Genomic DNA, 21,407 nt, shown 5'->3' with positions numbered 1-21,407 from the left:
GTTTTAAAGTCAACACTGCCCACGCAGGAAGGCCATTGGTCTATTTCTGATCGTCTATTGAAACATTCCACTGGGATAACCAATCTTTTCAACTCTCTGACCTGCTCTTTGTCTGCTTTTGGGGGAATATACAGACCTGTTGCAGAGGGATTTGGGCTTGTTCACCCGGCAAATGTTGAGAGATCCTTCTGAACATTACTGGGTATGACACTATATTAACCTCATATTCAAATCAACTAATCCATTTCACATTTGTTGAGTCGTGACATTTTCAGATTGAATTAATCTTTTTTATGTTGTAAACCCAATAAGTAAATTGTACTCTGGAGTAATTTTATTGATAGAGGGAGCGATTGATTTGTCTGTCGAGTACGAAATTTACCTGAAAATCTATAACTGGACAGTAAACTTGTTTCAAGCACATCGTCTTTAACTCCATTTTCCCCCTTAAAATGATGGTTCTAATTACAATATGTTGTTGAAACTGTTGAAAACAGTATCACAATATATTGCAATGCATTATATCACCACTCCTGTATTGGGATACGTATCGTATCTTAGTATATGAAACACTTTCCACCTCCTGTAGCTGAGTCACATTCGACATGGAAATAACTGTCCAATTATCTCAACAAGTTAAACTGAAATCCATTGTACTTGAGGAAAGTTTTCACCATTGATATTCTGAGTCACAGTTTAAAAAAAAAGCCCCTTTGCTTGTCTCTTTTTGATAAGAATCGATGTTCCCACTTTACCGCTACTTGATTTAATAGTCCCATGTGGTTTGGAGTGCGTTGTGAGTGCATGTGTGCGGGTCTTTCTTCCCACGTCTGATCTCATCACACACACAATTTCAGAGCATAACTTTGGACAATGGCATGTGACTCTCAGAACATGTGGACAAAGAGAGGAAGACCTTCAATAAACTGTTTGTGTCAGGACGGTTAGTACAGTTGGCATTTCTGTTTGCATCTCAACTTCTCCACACGTCAAAGGAACAGAATACAATAAACATAGTTTATACTATAAGGCAGTTTAGGCTGACAGGATTGAGTCCATTAAGTAAATACCCATCTCACGCTTTTGTAAATCTGTGTGAGGTTATATCTAGGACGACCTCACATGTTCCACATAGCTGTCTGATTGGACAGCAGTGACTATCATTTCCTGCCCAACTCCCGTCTCATTTCCTCTTTTCCTCTTTCTGTCATCCAGGTCAAATCTATACAGCTGCCTCTTGATTTTTCACTTATAGCTCACTTCCGTCAGGGCAATTTTCTCATGACGATAAGACGATTTTAGACCCAAAAACTGCTGTGTGGTGCAGCCTTGAACATTGTAGATTACTCATGTGGCTCTGTGATTATTATTATTACATGAAACACCAATGATACGGAGTTGTATTGACACATAATCATTTACGGAAATATTTTATTCCAGTAAATAATTAACAAACATGACGAACGATGATGTTGAATTTGGAAATCTATACTTGAACAATTGTGTTAAAGAAGCCTGTTGCTACAATATTAACTGGCACCGTTTACTCGCTCTGGTTCTGTTAATGAAAGTAACACAGTTAGATGAACCCTCTTCACATATTGATATTGTTATATGGTTGTTTTTTTCCCCTTACAAACACCCTGTATTTTAGGCACTGTGGACTGGAATAAACTGATTTCATATGCACAGAAGAGGAAAAAATTGGTTCCAAGCAAAAGAAAAAGGAAGGCGCAGATGACCTAATGACTGTCTGCCGGCAGTGGGAGATGACGAGAAGGAAATCCCTTGCTGCCTAAAGGGGCTTCCTTAAAGGGGTCTTGGGAACATATGTGTCTGCCGTGGATCACTAACTAAATGGGAAACAGCTTTCTCAGCTTTCAAGTTGAAAATGTAGGCTGCATGACAAGGCTTTTTAAATAGATCAGGGAAAACCGAATGCCATCTTACTTACTATAGGACTGAATATCCATGTCTTGACGAACACACGTCAGAAGAACATCAATGGTGTTTACTAGTACGTGCTTTACAGTGCTGATTATTCATAATCTGATTCTGCAATCTTAAAGTATACAGTGTATTAAATGCCTGTGTTCTGTTTTTAGTGACCTGTCCATGCAGTGGAGTCACCTGCCCAGACCGTACTCATCCACTGACCGCAGCAGTTCCCTTGGATCCATGGAGAGCTTGGACACGCCCACACCCACTACACAGCTATACTCCCATAATTCACCAGTGGACCCAGCCCTTTTTAACAACAAGAGAGACTCTGCTTATAGCTCCTTCTCTGCCAGCTCAAATACATCTGACTATGCAACAATTCCAATGAGGCATGGTGAAGCTGTCTCTATGGAAAATCTCCTTCGTAGCTTGGGCTCAAGCTGCAGAGGATTCGCTGGAATTCCTGTATCAACTCGGGCGTCATTTGGTGAGATGCCAGATGAAACGCATTCAATTGCACTGAAGTCCAGGTCACTGACAAGGCCAAGACCAACATCCGTCAAGGTAAAGGAAAGGCCCTCCTCCTGTTGTTTTGATGAAAGCTGTCGGGAAGGAGATTTTGATGTTGTGGGGAAGGACGAGAAGTCAAACCCTCCAAAGCCACCAATTAGAAAGGACAGTTTCAAGGCAGCTCAGGGCTGCCCAAGAAGTGCAAATAAACGTTGTGCATCTGCCCCAATTGAATTTTCTAGCAATTCCTATTGCTGTAATGAAAACATATCTTCTTCGAAAGATGCAGCTGCAAATGGACATTTTTTGGAACCAGAACAGTCCCAAACAGATCAAAATGAAGATGTGCGAAGTTCATGGATGATCTCTGATCATCACCCTCAGCAAGAAGTCACCAGTCTTCAATCCATTCCATGCTCTGGCCCCAGATGGCCTGAATCCTCAATGGCCATTCGTAATAATTCTCTCAGCATGCAGCCCGACGGTCAACAATCTTTGAAGGGGCTACACCGGCACAGTGCACCAGAGAAGCTCCTTGCCACACAGCTTCAGTTATTGCAGTTTCACAGTGCCAGCCCTTCATTGGAACCTTATAGCCAGCCTCTTGCTCATAATCCCCGATCCTTCTGCACGCCACAGGAAGAGTTGCCGAGTAATTCTGAAATTTTCAACCATCAGGGAAATGCTACATTATCTGAACAGGGAGGCAGCTCTTCCTCACCTCCAGGGTCAGTACTCATAGAAGGTGTTTCTAATGATTCGGGTGACAAACTTGAAGGAACTGCTGTAAGCAAGTCCAGCTACCCAAATCAACCACATGTCTCCTGGGGTCGCTCTGTGAGTGTACCAGGAGAAGACTCTGGAACATCAGTTTCAGGCAACAGGTGTTCTAACGCAATACTTGAGAGTGGGTTTGAACCTCTAAGTTCTGCTGCAAGTGTGGATACCTTACTGGAAGAACAGAGAACATGTAACAGTGTAAAAACTCTTGAATGTAGGGAGATGGAAGAGAAGTTTCCCTCAAAGAAACCAAACCCATCCAGGAACCACAGACGCAATCGTCGTCGTGGTGAGCGATTCGCAACAAACCTTCGTAACGAGATCCAAAGAAAAAAAGCCCAGCTCCAGAGGAGTCGGGGACCGGGAGGGTTACTCTGTAGTGGTGAAACAGTTCAAGAAGAGGATGGGCCAGATATTCCTGAGGATGGCGACGATTCCGATAACGTAGTTCAAGAAAAATGTCCAGTTCTCCAAAATACACAATTCCAAGCAATAGATGAGAAGTCAGACAACGGTTCTGTACATACCCTTACTAAGAGAGCCGGTCAAAACACCACAAGATCGACATCTGTGCAAATTATGGATCCTGGGTTGCCTAGTTTTGGTGTTGGAATAAGAGTTGTCGAGGAGCTGGCTCCCGCGGGGAAAGCCCGCCGCTGGCGTTGGACTCCTGAGCACAAGCTGCAACCAGAGCCTGAATCTGACAGACGATGTGGAGTGATAAGGGAGAGGGTCTTTGACACTACAGGCTCGAGACATGGGGTGTGTGCTTTTACTTCTTCCACTTCATCATATGGCAGATCTTCTTCTTATTCAAGAACTGAGGAGTCAGACATTCTCCCATTTGCGGACAGAATGAAGTTTTTTGAGAAAATAAGCAAGGGTCCAAGTCATGGGCAGAACAGCACCTCTCATCATGTCGAATACCAAGAGGGAAGTACTGATCAACAGTCATCCCAAAGACGGTACTCCTACCAAGGAGGACAGGAGAACATGCTTCCTCAGACAATGGAAGCCAGAAGACAATCTATGTGTAATAGAGAGAGACAGAAAGAAAGAGCTAATGAAATGGAGCAACGAACTAAGGAACAGGGAAAGGAGGACCGGGCGAGAGAAAGAGGTATGAGGCAGGCGAGGCATGATGAAGAACTGGAGATGGAGATTAGAGAAAGAACTCGTGTGGAAGAGCACAGAAGGAGACAAGAAATGGAATTAAGCGTTGAAAGGGTAAACGAGAAACTGCAAAAAGAGAGTGAGATGTGGAAGGAAAAGAACGATGCCCACACTGGCTTCCATGAGGAATTTTACCAACCTTCTTGTTCAAAAGAAAACGTTCTAGGTGTAAGTCATCTCCACAACCATCATCCCATGACTCAGCAGTTTAGTTACAGCCAGAACCAAGCCCCACGATCCGCTTTCTACCCAATAATGCCCCATTCGCAGATGAACGACGGATTCCAACCTCTGTCATCAAGAGCCAGTGGGCCGGCTGAGGTGAGATGGCTTTGTTAGCTCTGAATTGCATTTAAATCTTTTTAATTCATTATATTTACAATGGAAAGTTTTATTCACAATAACAACGAAACTCTTGGCACTTGTGCAACAGTATGGTATTGTAGAATGTCCTGCAGATTGTGTTGTGGTTTTAGTTTTCTATATGGGTGTTGTGTGGGTTGATGTTTTGTCCCATCATAGTTACATTATTTTTGTTTCTACGTGATTAATGATCCCCCGCAAAGAATTCTTGAGCAAAGTAACAGACCTTTTCCCTTTATGAAAAACAGTGAAAAAATAACTCTACAGCTCACTGAAATTTGACTGTGGTTTTGGACTGGACTTAAGGACGCACCAGGGACTGAATGAGTGTCCAGGACCTGGACGCTAAAGTTACTAGACATTTTGTTCAGATCTTTTGTGATTAAACTATTGCGTTGATGTTTTTGCCCTAAAATGTGGTGAAAATCCCAAGAAGAAAGAGCAGCAGATTATTCACATATTTCATGGCAGTGCCAGCGATTAAGCAACAACAGTGGATGCTTGTGTCAGCAATAATAACAGCATTGGATTTCAACTTTTCCACAAATCGATTAAAACTTCATAGCTAGGGGTTGTGGCCTGTTTGTGAACTCTCAGAACATCAGCGTTTTCAAAACCTAATCCTTTCACACTGACCATTATAGGAATGTGCAGATTGGCAGATACTGTATGTGTGGTGCTCAGTGCGCCCCCTGTGGCCTCTAACATAGCAGTTTAAGACGCTTCAATTGAAGAGCTGTGAGCAAGTTGTTAACACAGTGATCATGATCTGCAAGTATCTTAAACACAATGTACTGAGCATTGAAACAGAACAAATTCAAATTATTATTTATAGCTATGTTGATGTTAGCAACTGACTTATGACTTGTACTTATATTGACCCTTTGTTCAATAAATTGACTTGATGTAAATGAATCATTCATGTCTAGTACAAGTGTATTGACTTAAGGGCTACTTTTAATTCATTTAAGATTTGACTTGTGTAGTTGTAACACAATGTCTTCATTCTAGAAATGGAATTTTGGGGTGTTTGTGTAAGATGTTTTGAAATGACAGTTGAGTTCAGATGTTCAAATCGTTGCTTGACTCATCTCTCTGAGCTAAATCACTAAACACTTTCACTCCATCAACCTTATCTGCACAGTTGTGCAGAGCAGCACCACCCTGGATTAAAAACTCCCCCTCATGTTTAAGTGTCATTAACCACGTATAACTTTCTTCCTCAGACGCCCTGCACTCGGCAACAGGAAACATCCATTCTCAGCAGGAAGTTGAGCCTGACAGAGAGGTGAGCCACTGTCGTGTTTGTATTTGTTCATGATTACACTTTCATTTTTTAAAAATTGGCCATGAAGACCTCTTGTCCCGATTAACTAGATTGTAGCTAAGTGTGTCTCTGGAGGTTTGTAAGTTGGGCGGACTATTGTGAAGCCAGGAAATCCCACTCAGTCATGCCTGGCTGTGATTTAAGTGTAATGAGCTGCAAGTGTGCAGGATAATCATTCATGCTTCAAACCATAATGATATGTGGTTAGCTGCTGCGCATTTTGGGGGCTTGTATGACTCTCTTGATTGCAGAAAGGACTTTAGTCTGGAAATGTGTTTTAAAAAGTGATTGATATTTTGTCTGTGGTCTGTTTGTCAATAGATATATTTTTGTAATCTTCTCGTCATCAGAGACTACCACAGCTGGAGACGTGAGCCGAGACCACCTGAAAGCTTCGACCAACATCCTCAACATTTTCGCCCAGATCCACTACCCTCCAGAGAGACCAATGGCAGGAGTACAGACTACAACAGCTACTCCTTTGGTGCCCCCACTTTCTCACACCGGGCACGTGCAATGTCCGAAAATGACCTTCGCTTTGACAGAAGCCAGCGCTGGTTACCAGCAGATTCCAGGGCCGACAGGCATCCGCTGATCGAGGTTGAGGAGCATACTACTGGCGGAAGTGGAGAGGAACCAAAAGACACCACTCAGACAGCCAAGAAGAAGACTCCACCTCCGCCAAGGCCGCCACCTCCTAAATGGGAGCAGTTTCACAGACGACGTGCATCTCACCACACTCTGTTCACCACTGCTCCACATAACCAACCCATGTGTACGTCATCAAACACGACAGAGGATCACCTGACAAATGAGGCGCCAAACGAGACATCACGACAGCGGTCCTACAGTCTACCTCCACAGCGGCAAGAGGTGGCCGACAGCTGCTCGCGCTGCTGCTGTGAAAAAAGCCAGAGGCAAAGCTTTTCTCACTTCCCATCCAATCAAGTGGAAACAACACTCAGCAGTCATTCATTTGAAAACTCTCCTCCAAATCCCACTCGACAGTTTGCTGACCTGAGCAAACATGCGGCGTCTGATCATCAGTCTCAGGAAGAGTTGAATTCTGTCTCCCCACCGAGTCCCATGTTCTCCCGACGGTCCTTCAGGCCAGTGGTTCTGCCCCAGAGAGATGCTGGGATGCAGTTTGTCAGGGAGCGAGAGAATATTGAAGTTTTACTTCCGACACCCGCTGAAACAGCTGCGCTGAGCAGGTGAGCATGCATTTGGTATTCTTTCGTTGTTGTTCATAACAACACTAATTTCTCCTCTGTGTCTGCAGTGACTTCAACACCTATTCAGTCCGGAATAGAGAACCGATGAAAACGGCTCTGACCATCACAAGACCTGGATCTGAGTGGGAGAGAGCACCATCTCCAAGAGTTCATGGTGACGCCGTGCTTGTTCCTGTTTCAGAAAGTAGGGACAGTGGTGGCCTTTTGACCCATCCCTCTGCCGATGAGCAGCAGAAGCAGAAAGTCATCAATTTGGACTTCCAAAGTATCGAGCCACAAAGGATCCCTGAAACAGGAATTGAACCTCAGGAGACACTGAGCCCAAGCCCGGCGCAGAGTCTGGAGGCAGAGCTGGACGTTCCTTTAGAGACGGACATTGATGACTTCCAGGAGGATGAAGGACTTCCTGTGGAAGATGAGCTGATCACAAGTGAGCTTACCTGCTTGGCGCTTCCCGTCACGGTCCTGGAAACCGACATTGACACCGTGCAAGATCTAGAGGTGGCATTGGTGGGCAGGACAAGGGTGGAGAGCGGGTCTGTGGAGGAGGATGTGGAGACAGAGATGAACAGCAGAGAACAACTGAGTCTGGAGGAACTATTCCCTCAGAGCAGCGAAGGAGAGTCGGGAACAGAGAGTTGGAGAGAGGCGTACCAGAGCACGGAGAACAACACTGACAGCTTGGACAGGTGAACTACTGAATGCGTTTGTGAGCGAGAGAAAGTGTCTTTATTGTTTCCCACAACCTTTATCTTTGCCTTTTTCTGATCTTCCAAGCTTCATTGACAAATGATGTAATCCTGCTTTGGTAAGGACAGTACTGCTTTTGGTCATGAAGCTGATGTGATTGTGCATGTGAAAGTTGTTCTCTTCTATTTTGTTTTTGCCAGCACCGTCGCTTGTCTGTTTTTACTTCATTTCTAAATACATGATTTCCTCCAGGCGATCTGGTGCAAGCTCCAGCTGTTCCTCCTATTACAGCACGTCTGCAGCCAAAGCCCAGCTTCTGTCACAGATGAAGGAATTCACGGATGACAGAGAGCGTGATGAGGACGATGAGTTGACCTACAAGGTAGCAAGCAACCACTCTTCTATTTAGTTATTACATGTGGAAGGCTTGATGGTGACGTGTGTACGCCTGTGCTGCAGAAGCAGCTAATGGAGAGTCTGAGAAAGAAGCTGGGAGTGTTGAGAGAAGCTCAGAGGGGACTGCAAGAGGACATACGGGCCAACTGCCAGCTTGGAGACGAGGTCAGTTTTTGTTTTTGACATTTTGATCTCTTGATTTTAAGCTTGGAATCTTGTGTCAGGTGGAAAACATGGTCGTGGCGGTGTGCAAGCCCAATGAGGTCGACAAGTTCCGCATGTTCATCGGCGATCTGGACAAAGTGGTCAGTCTGCTGTTGTCGCTGTCTGGGCGGCTGCTCAGAGTGGAAACCACACTCGACACTATGGATCCTGAGACTGATGAACACGAGAGGGTGAATACACAACTTCTTGTCAGAAGTACTTATTTCTATGCTCAAGCTGACTCAATGCATTGTTTCCCTTTGTTTTAGCTCCCTCTGCTGGAGAAGAAACGCCAGCTCATGAGACAGCTGACTGAAGCTCAGGACTTGAAGGACCACGTTGACCGTAGAGAACAGGCTGTCAGCCGGGTATTGGGTCGCTGTCTTTCCCCTGAGCAGCACAGAGATTACAGGTACTGGCAAGTTTAATTTCATGTCTGGGGCAAGAGCATTATTCTTTTTCTTTATTAGATTAGATGTCCTTTAATAGATTACCAATTTTAAACTTGTATGCCTTCATTTTGAAGGCAAATAAGTAACTCTCTTTATGTGGGTTATTTCTAGTGATGTCTGAAGAACATTCTGGTAGACGTAGAGTTGAGAGGAGAGGTATTATCTTAAGGTGTACACGGTGAATAATGGTATTTTATGCTAGATTTTTTTGTAAATTGACAGCTAGCGATGAGGTTTTATGAAACTGTGTTCTTTTTTCAGTGCTCAGTAGGTGAGTGTTGATTGAAATATTTGTTCAAATCCAAATACTTTAGAGTAAATAGTGGCATCTGGTGGGCACTGAAAATGATGGAAGTTTCATGAAGGCTTATCATCCTGTCACTGCTCACAGCTCATTTACATATTGGTTACCAACCCGGCAACTGATTTGATCCTATATTTCCTCTATTTCTTTTCATGTTCAGCCACTTTGTGAAGATGAAGGCTGCCTTGCTCGTGGAGCAGAGGCAGCTGGAGGACAAGATCCGGCTGGGAGAGGAGCAGCTGCGGGGACTTAGAGAGAGTCTGGGGCTCGGCCTTGGCCTGGGCTTGGGAATGTCAATTGGCTATGGACAGTTTTGATGAACAGGAATTAGCTGAAGGAGGACGGTTCCAAGACAGTGGTTGACATAACCCATGCATGTTTCCTGTTTGAATACTTTAGGCATTTCATTGTTCTGTTTATGCCAAGCATATTATAAAACCACTGACATCTGAGCAAATGCCTTCGAAGGTCACTTACAGACGTTCCACTTCATGTGAAAACCTTTTTTACATTCATGCCAAAATACCTTTCCTGTATTAATGGAGATGCGAAGAGCAAAAACATGCAACTTGCTTGGCGTGGCTTAGACACTTTAAAAAGCATCACACTATATTGCCAAAGACATTTTTGCTTGATGAATGTCACTGACGCTGCTTTTTGTTATTAATAATCTGTTGTATTGAAGTCTCCTGTTTCAAAGCAATAGTGCACACACTACGAAACTGTTTGAATTCCATTCCTGATGTTCTGAGATCTTTTTCTCGTTTTCTGATCGTTTTCTGGTTAGTCTGTTGCTGGTTAACATCCTCGATGGTTATACTGTATCCTCTCCCTCTTACTCTTCCTTGTTGTTAAGGAGTTTGAGACTCCAATTATTTGATTTACTGTTGTCGTAATGTATAAAAGACAATTGTGTTTATAATGTATACCATGTGTATATAATGTTTTTGAATTTGACATGAAAAAGGTGCTTAAATTTCCAAAGTAAAACTATATTGTATATTCTGACAATTTAAAAAGAAATGTTTCTGAGCTCCCGAGTTCTTTGTTTCACCTCTTATTTATAATCTATTCCATTATTTCTAATGGAATAACATTTTTACAGACTTCAGATAAACTGCGTATACAAATTGGAAGCTTGGAACTGATTTGAATTCAATTTGCAAGAATGTGAATTTCAGATTCTGGCTGAAAGCATGAATCAAATTGATGAACACATTAGCAGGTCCATTACCAAATCTGCATGGCATTGCTGTAAACTTAAAATCTTTTATTTGCAGTTGGAGGAAACATTTGGTGAACAAAGTTTAAATTTTCACTAGTTAAGGGACCACTGTCCGTCTGTTAAAGCATCTTAGTGAGACATATGTTTGGCCTCAGCGTTATTATTCAGACCACTGCATTAAGCCTCACACGTGGTTGGGTGGGTGGTTGGGCGGGATTCATGCCATTCTAGTCTGTTCGAATAATGAGGTATTTGTTGCTCACCATTATTTTTGTTCAGCTCACATAAATCTCTACAAGACATACGCCAATATCTAAATTGATATCTTTGATGGATTGTTTGGGGGTCTTCAAGTATACATTTTGTGCCGTTCACTGCTGCCACTCTCAGTTTTGAAAATGTTTCTGCTGTGTAGTGTTATGTTTGTAGTCTTTCCATTTCCTTTTTCTTTTTTTTTTGTACATATGTACTGCGGTCATTTTTTTTTCACAATGTCATTGTTGTTCATGCTTTTATAAGATAGTTGAATTTATTTTAAAAGCTGCTTTGTCAAATTACAGAGATCTGTATTTTTGAGTGCAAGTACCATAAATATAATAGTAAACAAACTGCTGTTTTGTGTTGTCATTTCCACCCTCCTCGTTTCCCCCCAAGACAAATGCAGGAAGACACAGCCCTACCGTATGACGTTATCATAAATATACTAACATGCTTGTTTAAATATAGTGTCTTATTTATGCGTCAGCTGACATTACATTTTTGCAATTTTACACTTTTACTGCTGATGGTTTTGGAACATCTGTTGAGCATGTTACCACCATGTAACAAGCTAGATTAAACTATTGAGAGTAAAAAAAGTAGTTAACTGAATGGGAAAAAATGAGGGAACCAGTACAGCTTTGATCATTGGCTCTTGAAAAGATAATGCAAAATGAAAATGATCTATGAAACATGATTCGATTGAAATAATATGTGCTTTTTAGCTGTTCAAAACAGACATTATTTGGCATTTAATATTCAAACTTATATACCCTAGAAACTAGGCAGCAAATATGCGAAGTTAAGGATTTTTTTTTTTTCATTTCCTCTTTCATCAAGCCAATAAAACATACTAGATTTTAAAAACGGAACAGCTCCTTTTATGTCATGTTCCCTAACTGTCACATGTTCAGCCATAAAGAGCGAAACAAGAAAGTAGTGTGGATTCCGTCCCAGTGGCATTGATTGCCGCATAATCGAACCGATCCACTGACCCGTTTAGAGACATGACGATTGCTCTACTATCTACTCGTTTTCCTGCACAGCGCCTTCAAAATAAACACAGATGTTGCAATAACCGGAAGTTGAGAAAACCAGTTTCGCCAGAGTGAGAAGGCATATAAACACTCCATATTAGTTTTAACGTGAATGTATACCGCAAGTAAAGACTATTGGTGACTGTCACAGTCTTTCGTGAAATGTTTTAAATAAAAAAAGCGCCGTACGCTTTAGCTTCAAATTCTCCCGGAAGTTTCAGTTTCGTTAGCTTGACGCTAATGCTTTCCGCCGCAGTTATAAACAACCCAAACGACTGACAACGTATCTGCGCGCTGACTACCGGATAATTTTGTGCACTTTTCTTTGGTTTTTCTCTGTCAACACGTAAGCGTTGTTTCACAGGATGACGCAGCCTTGTCGAGGATCCGTCGGCGTCCCAAGTTTACATCAGCTACTGTTGACATAAGCAGCCTACAGTAGACAAATCCGAGTCACAAGACCACAACCAGCTGCTGCTCTTCTCCACAGGTAACGTCTGCTCCAAGCTGGCTGTGTCAATGAATAACCACCGTTTTTGTGAGCCGCAAATTGTTTAACGTGGTGGAACAAAGTTAGCTTGTCAGTCATGCGACAGTCCAGCGGTTGACTTGCGTTGTAGCTTGAGCAATGGGACGGTAACGTTTACGTCATGTGTGCAGTTACGGAGTCTTCTTGTCCGAGTGACAAGTAGAGTCATCATAGGTAGTGACAATGAAGTGAATGAAACTTCCTTGTAATTGGAGCTGTCACTTTTTTTAAACGAACGACGCGACCGATCTGTTTCTGCACATTGCTCGCGATGGTTATTTAACGTAGAATCGAGCTGTTTTAATGTTGAACATGTCTAAGTTGTGGTCGATAGCTCTCCGGAAGTATGGTTTTAAAGGTAACGCAAAATCGATTCGTTGGAATGATCGAGTGAATGACCGAGTTGTGCGTCGTTGTGTATCTTGACAGGACTTCGAAGGATGGACAACTCCGGGTATTGCTCAGGGAGTTTGGACAACCTTCACCATTCAAGTGATGAAGACGATGATGAACTGGTGGACATCGCAGGCGCCACTCTCGACTTCTCCTCCGCTGACGATGACCCTCCACTTAGCTCAGGTAATGTGTCTACTCGAGCCTGAAGAACACGCGCTATGATTCAGCCGCCGAGCCTCTGAAAAGGGCTGCGTAGAAGTCGGTCAGCAGTCAACCTTTGTGAGGCGATTATGATGCGTACAGTAACAATAGTCAAACAAGATTACCAGGCACAGGACGTGTGATGTCCCATTGGCTTTGATCACTGTTTCCCTGCCTTTCATCTCTCGTAGTTCAGAGTTGTGTCACAGTGATAAGAAAGGTCCCAAGTTCGAATTTGGAGCCCCACTTTATCAACACTTTCCCAAAGAAAGAAGTCATGTCGACTTATCAAAAGTTTAAAAAAAAGTTTCGGACACCCTTTAAAATTGGTGGTAATTTTTTTAGTGTTTTAAAAGGTGTGGCTGCAATATTTATTTCAGTATTTATTTTGTCAATTGTTTCCTCGGAAGTCTAATAAAACTAATGTCTTGCCAGTTTCATAATGTCAGTTTTCAACATGGTAAATATAAATAAATAAATGAACCATGTCATCATCCAAGTAATATTTGGTAGGCTTGCTGTTATCACGCAGTAGAATCCATGTGCTGACCCTAAACGTATTTCCACAACTGTGCGTTGTGACTGTTGCTGTCTTTGTGTCACATGCAGTGTTAGTCATGCGTGTAATGTTGTGCCACAGTGCTGTTTTATACAGAGCGGCATCGTCATGCACTTAAATACAGTTGCACATGGTGGCAACCAAAATTACAGTCCGCCCCTTTATTAGGACTAAGGTTCATAATAGTCGATTGTTCTGCGGATATAAAGATGAGTATATTCACGTGTTCTTCACTTCATATAAAACAGATTCAATGGAGTGGCACATGGCAAATGAACTTGTTGTTCAAAAGTACGTTTTGAACATTGAGCATGACTCTGGTTCAGATAACATGTTGACAGTGTTTTTGTCTTGATATGTTGTCTTGTTTTCTGTGGCTGTTGTTTGCTTGAGTCTAAGGTTATCTAAGCTTTCGGTTGCTGGTGTCCTTTAAGCTGCTACAGTATGTCTCTGTTTTTGGTTCGGTCGTAGATGCTGCACTGTTTTTATTACACACAATAAACTGGCAGACAAACTGAAGCCGTTCTTGGGCTCTCACTTTCATTATGAAATTATGGTTGGTTAATTATTGAACTCAAAGCGCCCCAGATATTTGAACAGCCCAACCACTCATACATTTCAGAATTTTTTAGTATAGATCTGTGCAATTATTGTTTTTGGCTAATGTTTGTGTTGTTTAGGAATGACCAGTATCCCACACAAGCCACAGTGTTTTATTGTTTCACATACTCTAGTAAAAAGTGTAGTAGATGAAGCCTGGAGTGGGATATCGGTAGGTGTGGTCATTAGATGGCGCTGCAGCAATCGACTCTCTTCCCATCCAAAGATTTGTAATTGGAATCTTCAAAATCAGTTGACTTGCACTGAGGGTGAGATTTTTGAGTTATGTTGTGCCCTACGTTTGTTCCCCATTTTTCAAACCTGAAGTTTCAAAAGCTGTATTCTGACTTAACTGAAACAAGAATTTGGCATGCTCCTTCCAGTGAAGTGTCTGTTCTTATAGTTATGAAACTCCAATGAGTTCTCATACACGTTGTGTTTGTTCATCAGACCGATCACTTCCCTTCCAAATGTCAGCTTGTCTCAGATGATCATTTCCTGCTTCGTACCTCATCAGTGGAAAGTGCATTATAAACTCAGAGTTGCTCATTTATTGAAACGTGCAGACGAAGAAGTGGCCAGCTGGAAACAAGGTCTATAGTTCTCCCCTTAAATGAAGTGTCTACCGCTTGGTTGAATTTTAGTTTCCATTGTGTCAGCGAAAGTGAAAAGAGCAGACTTGTTTTGAGTCAAGCGAACATGTATTTTTAAAATTATGCAGTGGTTTGTGGGGGAAAGTCAAAGTGCGTTTATAGTTACAGCTCAAGCAACTGTACCAAATCAGCAAAAACCTTCCTGTGTCAGGATCCTGGGGTTTGCTCCATCATACTGATTATGATTGCATGTCATGCTCTTGGGAAACAGGAATTTGGTTTTGGCAGCTTTCTCTTTTCTGCCCCAGAATATCTATCTATCTATCTATCTATCTATCTATCTATATATATATATATAGTCAGATTCCGCTGTAAAGGGCTTCTTAAATGCCGCTGTGACAGCGGCTGCGCTCTTTCTGTCTCGGCTCCTGTTGCTGACACACCGTGGTGATGCCCCTTCAAATGGGGGCTTTCCTGGTTTTGCGTGGGTGGCTGTCTGTCTATAGTGACAGCCACCCATGTAAAAGGGATTGCGCCCCACTATTTCAGAAGTGCTGGATTAATGCGATTAAAAAAATGTGCTAACTATGTTTGTAATAAATTAATCGCCACTAACCTGATAACTCCCTCATTTTAATGTGACCTCTGAACTGAAACAAGAACCTGGAATAGAATGTAGAAGAGTCTGTTTTTTGGCTGTGTATCATTCTTGGAAATTTTGAGATGCTTAGCTACACTTGAGTTCACAGATTCAAGTGTGGGCCACAGCAATTATTTGTTATATAATTGATTTTTATATCGACCTTATAACTTAGTTATGCAGTTGTTCAGGGATAAGTTGATGAGCATCATTAATATTTATGTCTCTTATGTACATTTACTCTCTGCTCAATTAGACATCACAGATGAATGATTTATGAAAGTGATTTGTAATATACAGTACGTGTAATTAAGTATTTGTTCATTTCACCCAGTTTCTTTTGCATGAAGTGTCAGAAGCTGTTTTCTGGGGTATAAGCCACAAGATCTAAAGAAATTTCTTTTTTTTTCAACGTATCAGTCTCTGATAATGAATGTTTTTCATAATTTAGATGTACATTTGTAGTTTGTGGATTGGCTTTTCTTGTTATTGACTTGTTTATTCAATGCTATAGTTCGGACAAGACACGGTATTGAGCTGAACACCCTGAACTTTCTTACTTGGCATAGTTAACATCATCTTCCACCCCTCTTTTACTCCATGTGGTGGTCCCAAAATGCCGTACCGCGTTTTGCATCGACAGTGTCTCTATTCCACTGCTTGTGGCCACCCTTAGTACTGGTGCAGAAAATAAAAAATTAATATGTTCCAGAGAAGGTCGCTCAGTTCCTTCAACGTCACTAAGGTCACATGTGCTTCTTGTTCCCATGGTAATTTGGATCTCAGAGGTTCAAGGTTCAACCTCTCAATGACGCATCTTGTAACATAACAATTTGGCCAGCATAAGTTTGTGTACAAATACTGGTCTTAAAAATGACCAAGATCAAGATGCTACTGGTCTTATTCAGGAAGTCCCCTCAAATCCAAATAAAACCTAAATGATGACAGTATTTCGCAAGCTGGTTTAGGAAAAAGCCACTGAAACACGATTCCGATGTGAGTCCCCTAAATAATTTTTAAAATAATATTTAAACAAATGACTTTTAAGGACAAACTGTGGTCTTGATCTAATATGAGCAAGAAAACACATTTTCAGAGATCCTAGTTTTTAAGACAGTTTTGTGACTCTGGATTTCTATTTGCTTTCCCGTAAAAGCTCCCTCATGTATTAGATAATAAGTTGCCAGGACATTCGCAATATTTCAACACTTTAAACAATAGTATTGGTGTGAAGACAGTGCTTTTCTCAGCAGACGTCTGAACTGCTCACTCTTGGGTAATTTCCAGCTGAGAACACTGATACACTATGTTCCCATTCAGGTCAGATTTCTCTCTAAAAACAGTTGCATTATGTAGAGTTGGTAGAAAAGACCTCGTATTTGTGAACTCTTTCTTTCTCTGACCTAAAATGTGCCGCCATATATCAGACCTGTCCCTCATGTCATCAAAGGTTAAAAATCTTGAAAACACATGTGACCCAGTTCTGACAGTGATCCACGTCACGTTAGAGAACAACCAGCCTCCACGAATCACCACGTAGTCCACTAGCCAATCGAAGCCAGGCTGAAGCCAAGCTCTTCAGTGTGAACTTCTGAGATGAATGGAGTAGTTGCTGACCAGAGTGGGGACGCTACGGGTGGGAATGCGATGGACTGTGAGATCTGGAATAAGCCGCTGGATGAAGACAATGGTGAGCCAGAGACAGTTTAAGTTTGAACAAGTTCCGCTGTTTTTCCCAATGTTATTGTGCGTATGTCATCAGCATCTGTTGAACTCAATCCCTCTGTATAATGGAGTAGCTATGTGATGAGATTTTATTTTGAGAACCCAGTACTGATGGAGTCAATGTTCTCTGGCTTTGCTGTTTTTTGCCTGACACACTTCCACGAGTGATTAATCATTAAGTGTTTTTACTACATGTTCAGAACTGAGTCATGTGGCTAATGTTTTGCCCTTGCCTGTGCTCAGTTTCCTGCTTGCAGGTCAATAACAAAACTTAACCCTATGAGACACTGTTTCCCCCTAATCTCAGTTTAGCGACCCAGATTATTAACCTAATAACAAGAAATGGTTTTACTGTAGAGAGAGTTTATATAGTTGATTCTTCCTCATTTCTTCTTCCTCCTTCCTTATATACTTCACTTTCTCTGTTATGATCTCCTTCTGAATTGACATAACATGCATTACATCTTATTATTTAGGTTCCCAAACCAGCCTGTAAACATAACCACAGGCCTCTGATCTTCTGAGGTTTCTCTTTGCTAAACAAATGATTGAGTTTATCACTCTATTTTTAAAGGATCAATCCATTAAGGATGATGAATCTTTGTTTCTCCTGAGATGGTTACATAAAGTTCTGTGAAATACACAGATTAGATGTTTAATGGAGACTGTAGCATCAAAATGCTTCTCAGTAGCTCTGACACAAAGACAAGAAGTAGAGTTAGAAGTGGCAGAGTTCATTATGAGTGTCAGTCCAGACTGCCAAATCCAGCCTCCCTAGTCATTTTATCTGGCTGCTGAATAATACTAATAATAAAAAAAAACTGTTTTTTTTTATAATGCACTATTCTGAACACTTGAACATACAGAGATTGTCTGCTCATGTACAATATGTATGAGACATGTGACATAAATCATGTCAGCCAAAGCAGCAAAGCACTGTCATGTAAATGAGTATTAAAGTGAGCTTTAATGGTGGAGGAAGATGGATCTCCTCTGGCTGGATCTACCAGAATCGAGGAGCCCTCCTGGTGAAAGCTGTGTTACCAGCAAGGGCCCACCTGGCAGGCTTGAAAAGTTATTGTCAAATTCTTACAGTCACTTTGTGATGTGTTGTGATGAGTTTTGAACCAGTTGGAGGCCTGATGGGGATTTCTTGCCTGTGAGGAGAGAGTTATAGAAGTCCAGGTGGGAGAATATGAATGTGTGAATATGTTTTTTTTTAGTTGCTTCTTTATGAGACCGTTGTTTTTGAGGAGTCAAATGGGATGCAGAGAGTTAGGGTACTATACATGTACTGGATACTACAACTACTGCTGCAGTGTTTCTCTTCTCCCATGTTCCCTCTGCCTAGCGCTGACTCATTATTTCCTGAATTTGTCAATGAACATGCTTTAACTTACAGTATGCAGCTGCGTGGTAGCAGACTCTACTGATGTACAGAAGACTGTATGATATTCATGGTTTTGAGTCATTGTCTTTTAAAACTCAGAATTCATTCGTCCAACATTGATTCATTATTAAAATTTTTAATCATCCGTGAAGCATCCTTGTTTTTATTGAAGTGAACTGACTGGCCTTCGTAGGAATTCGAGGTAAACCATTGAGTCCAAACTCTGTGTGACCCTCTTGGTTACAATTGTTCCAGTTGTGGTGTTTCGTAAGCTCCTGTGGCCTGCTCTCATTTTGAATTCCTGGTGAACCCTTATCACTAACCAAATGAAGGAATCTAGTCATTGTGGCGGCTGAAAAGGGATTATTTCCGTCTTGAATGGGGAGAGAGATGAATGTGCCTCAAAAAATCATTCACTAGAAAGTTTGTAAGAGTATATGTAATCATGTTTTTTTCGTTTATTAAAAAAATGCTTTACAAGTTGTAACAACAACCGGTGTGACAAAAGTAAACAAATGTGCCACTTAAAAAAACTATAAAAGCACTTTCCCATGTGTGATGGAGAAAGCTATAAACATTAGTTTACTGGAGCTTATTGTTGTCAGTATTTCACTAGAACTGGTGGGGTCAAGTGCCTGGTGTCTCCTTATCAACTTATCACTGCTGTCTCACTTAGTCCTCATTCAAATACCAAAATTGCTGACCATATATGTAGAAAAGAATGTCATAACAGGAGTTTCTGACAATGTATAAACCCCCTTGTCTGACTTCCGAATATCATTTGTTAGTTGACACATCACTAAGGTTTGTTTAACCACATTTTTGTATTTCATTTATCTGACTCTTGTTTATTATAGTGCCACAAATATAGTTTATGTTCCTTTCTGTCCTATAAAGTTAAGACACCTTCATCCTGCTTAAATTCAGTTTAATGAGAGCTGGTTCTTGGTTCTGTTACAGCACACATTGTTGAGCTAATTCATAACCTGTCTAACTTGTATTTCTGGATGCGTGCGTGACTATTTTTTACATTTCCTGTTAGATAAAAAAAGGTGTCATGCTTGCCAATGCAAGCTAACTCAGCATGATGTTTTCCAAATGTTGCACTGAACTGTAGAAACATCAAGCATGCACATATACTTTGAGGCTGTTTTTAATGCAAAAATCAACTCAGAAGAAAAGAGGAAACAGCTTGAAGCACAGATATTATATCTATGTGGACATGTTTGTAGAAACAAAATGCTGAAGCATTTAGGAACAAAGACCAAGCACAGAGAGCCGAAATAGAGCATGTTTCATAAACTGCTACGCAGCCAATTAAAATTCCTTTCAGTTTTAATGTTATTGACCACAGCACGTCCCTCTGTGAAAGACATTGTGCATTTTACTGATGGTCTCAAAGTTCCGCTATATTCTAAAATCATTAAACAGTTTCAGCTGTTGCACAAGTGGTGCAGTTTGTGCTGACATACAGAAGCATAATGTCATCCCATATGGTTACAACTGCTCACAAATCACGAAGTTTTTTGACGTGACTGTACTTGCTGTGAAGTTTCCTGATTTCTGTCACAGTTTTAACTGTCTCTGTTTGACCTCTTCAACTAGCAGCAGCAAGAGAGGATTTGCTAGCCTTTATTCTTCCCACAATGGGGGAATTTGAGTGTGTGTCGTACATTAGATGTGAAATTGCACTTATTTTTGCTTGAATTTGGTGCCTGACAGCATTGTGAGTCCAGTATGACTCATCCTCAGCAGTGCTTGTCTGAAAATCGATTTTAGAGCTGTTTGGAAGTGAAATAGAACGTCATCCCACGGCTTTACTGGAATTCACAATCAAGAGTGCATCATGGCTCAACCACATTTTACTGGTGTTTTGTGTGTGGAATGCTTGTGACTGAAATCAAAGTAAGCACTAAAAGAATACTCTGTTCCAAACTGGGCACCCAATTGAACCAAATGTTGTTGGAAGAGATTTTTTTTCTTTTCTTTTAATTTTTTTTTTAAAGGAAATAGATGTGTGATGCTGCTTCTTCTTGTGATATTACTGAAGTATTTTTTCTTTTTTTTTATTTGTATGATCCCTGTTTATATCTCATTTTCTTATGTCAAACTGCAATGATAAAGTGTCGGCTTGCAGCACTGACACCGTTCATAATGTTCTACTCTGTCACATGACCTTGTGTCCCCCTCACTGACTCTGTTGGCCCTCTCCTGCAGGAGTTTATGACGAGTATGGCAGCAGTTGCAGCGGAGCAGCCGGCATGAATGGAAATGGCCCTAGTAGGCTTGTGGACCCTCTGGAGGACCCCGTGCCTGGAGTGGGCACCTATGAAGACTTCAACACCATTGACTGGGTGAGGGAGAAGAGCAAAGACAGAGACCGGCACAGAGAGGTACGAGTTTGTGCTATTTCAAACGGATAATCCATTTACACAAACATTTATGAAAATGGGACATTTCAGAGAAACTTGTGCATGAATAATGGTTTAACCAGAGTGGTATTTTACTTTTAAATCTGAGAGCAAACTTGTTTTTGCCCTCCGGCAAATCTGTTATAATTTGGCTCTAAATTTGCGTCTATTACACTGTATAGCAACAGGGACATTACTTAACCCCACTTGTTTTCTGCTGTTGTTTTTAGATCACGAATAAAAGCAAACAGTCAACTTTGGCGCTGCTGCTGAGCATCAGTGATGCGTTCTCTGGATGGCTGCTGATGCTGCTGATAGGACTCATGTCAGGTAGGAAACAGTCCTGTCAAAAAACAAGACCTTGACATTGTGACTGCAGATTGTACCATATTGATGAAAATCTTTGTGTTTTTAGAGGAACAATTATGTTTCGCAATGACCCACTCCCTCCTTCTCTGACATTTTTAG

The 21,407-nt window shown here is 41.4% G+C and overlaps 2 protein-coding genes across 7 annotated transcripts in view; both read left to right on the top strand.

Annotated features, from left to right (window-relative positions):
• shroom4 (shroom family member 4) overlaps positions 1-11,220 on the top strand; it is a 43,617-nt gene extending 32,397 nt beyond the window's left edge. For 2 of the 5 annotated variants that reach the window (XM_053860741.1, XM_053860740.1), the window contains 9 exons: positions 2,106-4,725; positions 5,994-6,055; positions 6,445-7,308; positions 7,377-8,018; positions 8,272-8,401; positions 8,479-8,580; positions 8,640-8,810; positions 8,889-9,031; positions 9,536-11,220. In XM_053860741.1, coding sequence (XP_053716716.1) covers positions 2,106-4,725; positions 5,994-6,055; positions 6,445-7,308; positions 7,377-8,018; positions 8,272-8,401; positions 8,479-8,580; positions 8,640-8,810; positions 8,889-9,031; positions 9,536-9,692 — 4,891 coding nt within the window. In that variant the 3' untranslated portion in view covers positions 9,693-11,220. Of the gene's footprint in view, positions 1-81; positions 203-2,105; positions 4,726-5,993; positions 6,056-6,444; positions 7,309-7,376; positions 8,019-8,271; positions 8,402-8,478; positions 8,581-8,639; positions 8,811-8,888; positions 9,032-9,535 lie in introns of those variants that run through there. The other 3 variants (XM_053860744.1, XM_053860742.1, XM_053860743.1) reach the window with 3 other exon arrangements.
• Positions 11,221-11,917: 697 nt separating this feature from the next.
• Positions 11,918-21,407, top strand: part of clcn5b (chloride channel, voltage-sensitive 5b) — a 29,883-nt gene continuing 20,393 nt past the window's right edge. Inside the window, exons 1-4 of one of the 2 annotated variants that reach the window (XM_053859310.1) lie at positions 11,918-12,385; positions 12,854-13,003; positions 20,746-20,921; positions 21,170-21,269. In XM_053859310.1, the coding sequence (XP_053715285.1) occupies positions 12,865-13,003; positions 20,746-20,921; positions 21,170-21,269 (415 nt within the window). In that variant the 5' untranslated portion in view covers positions 11,918-12,385; positions 12,854-12,864. Of the gene's footprint in view, positions 12,386-12,483; positions 12,783-12,853; positions 13,004-20,745; positions 20,922-21,169; positions 21,270-21,407 lie in introns of those variants that run through there. The other variant, XM_053859309.1, reaches the window with a different exon arrangement.

Source organism: Synchiropus splendidus, chromosome 3 (assembly GCF_027744825.2).
Source record: "Synchiropus splendidus isolate RoL2022-P1 chromosome 3, RoL_Sspl_1.0, whole genome shotgun sequence".
NCBI classification, from domain to species: domain Eukaryota; kingdom Metazoa; phylum Chordata; class Actinopteri; order Syngnathiformes; family Callionymidae; genus Synchiropus; species Synchiropus splendidus.
The sequence above is the reverse complement of the archived record's forward strand: the minus strand, read 5'-3'. Positions and strand labels throughout refer to the sequence as shown.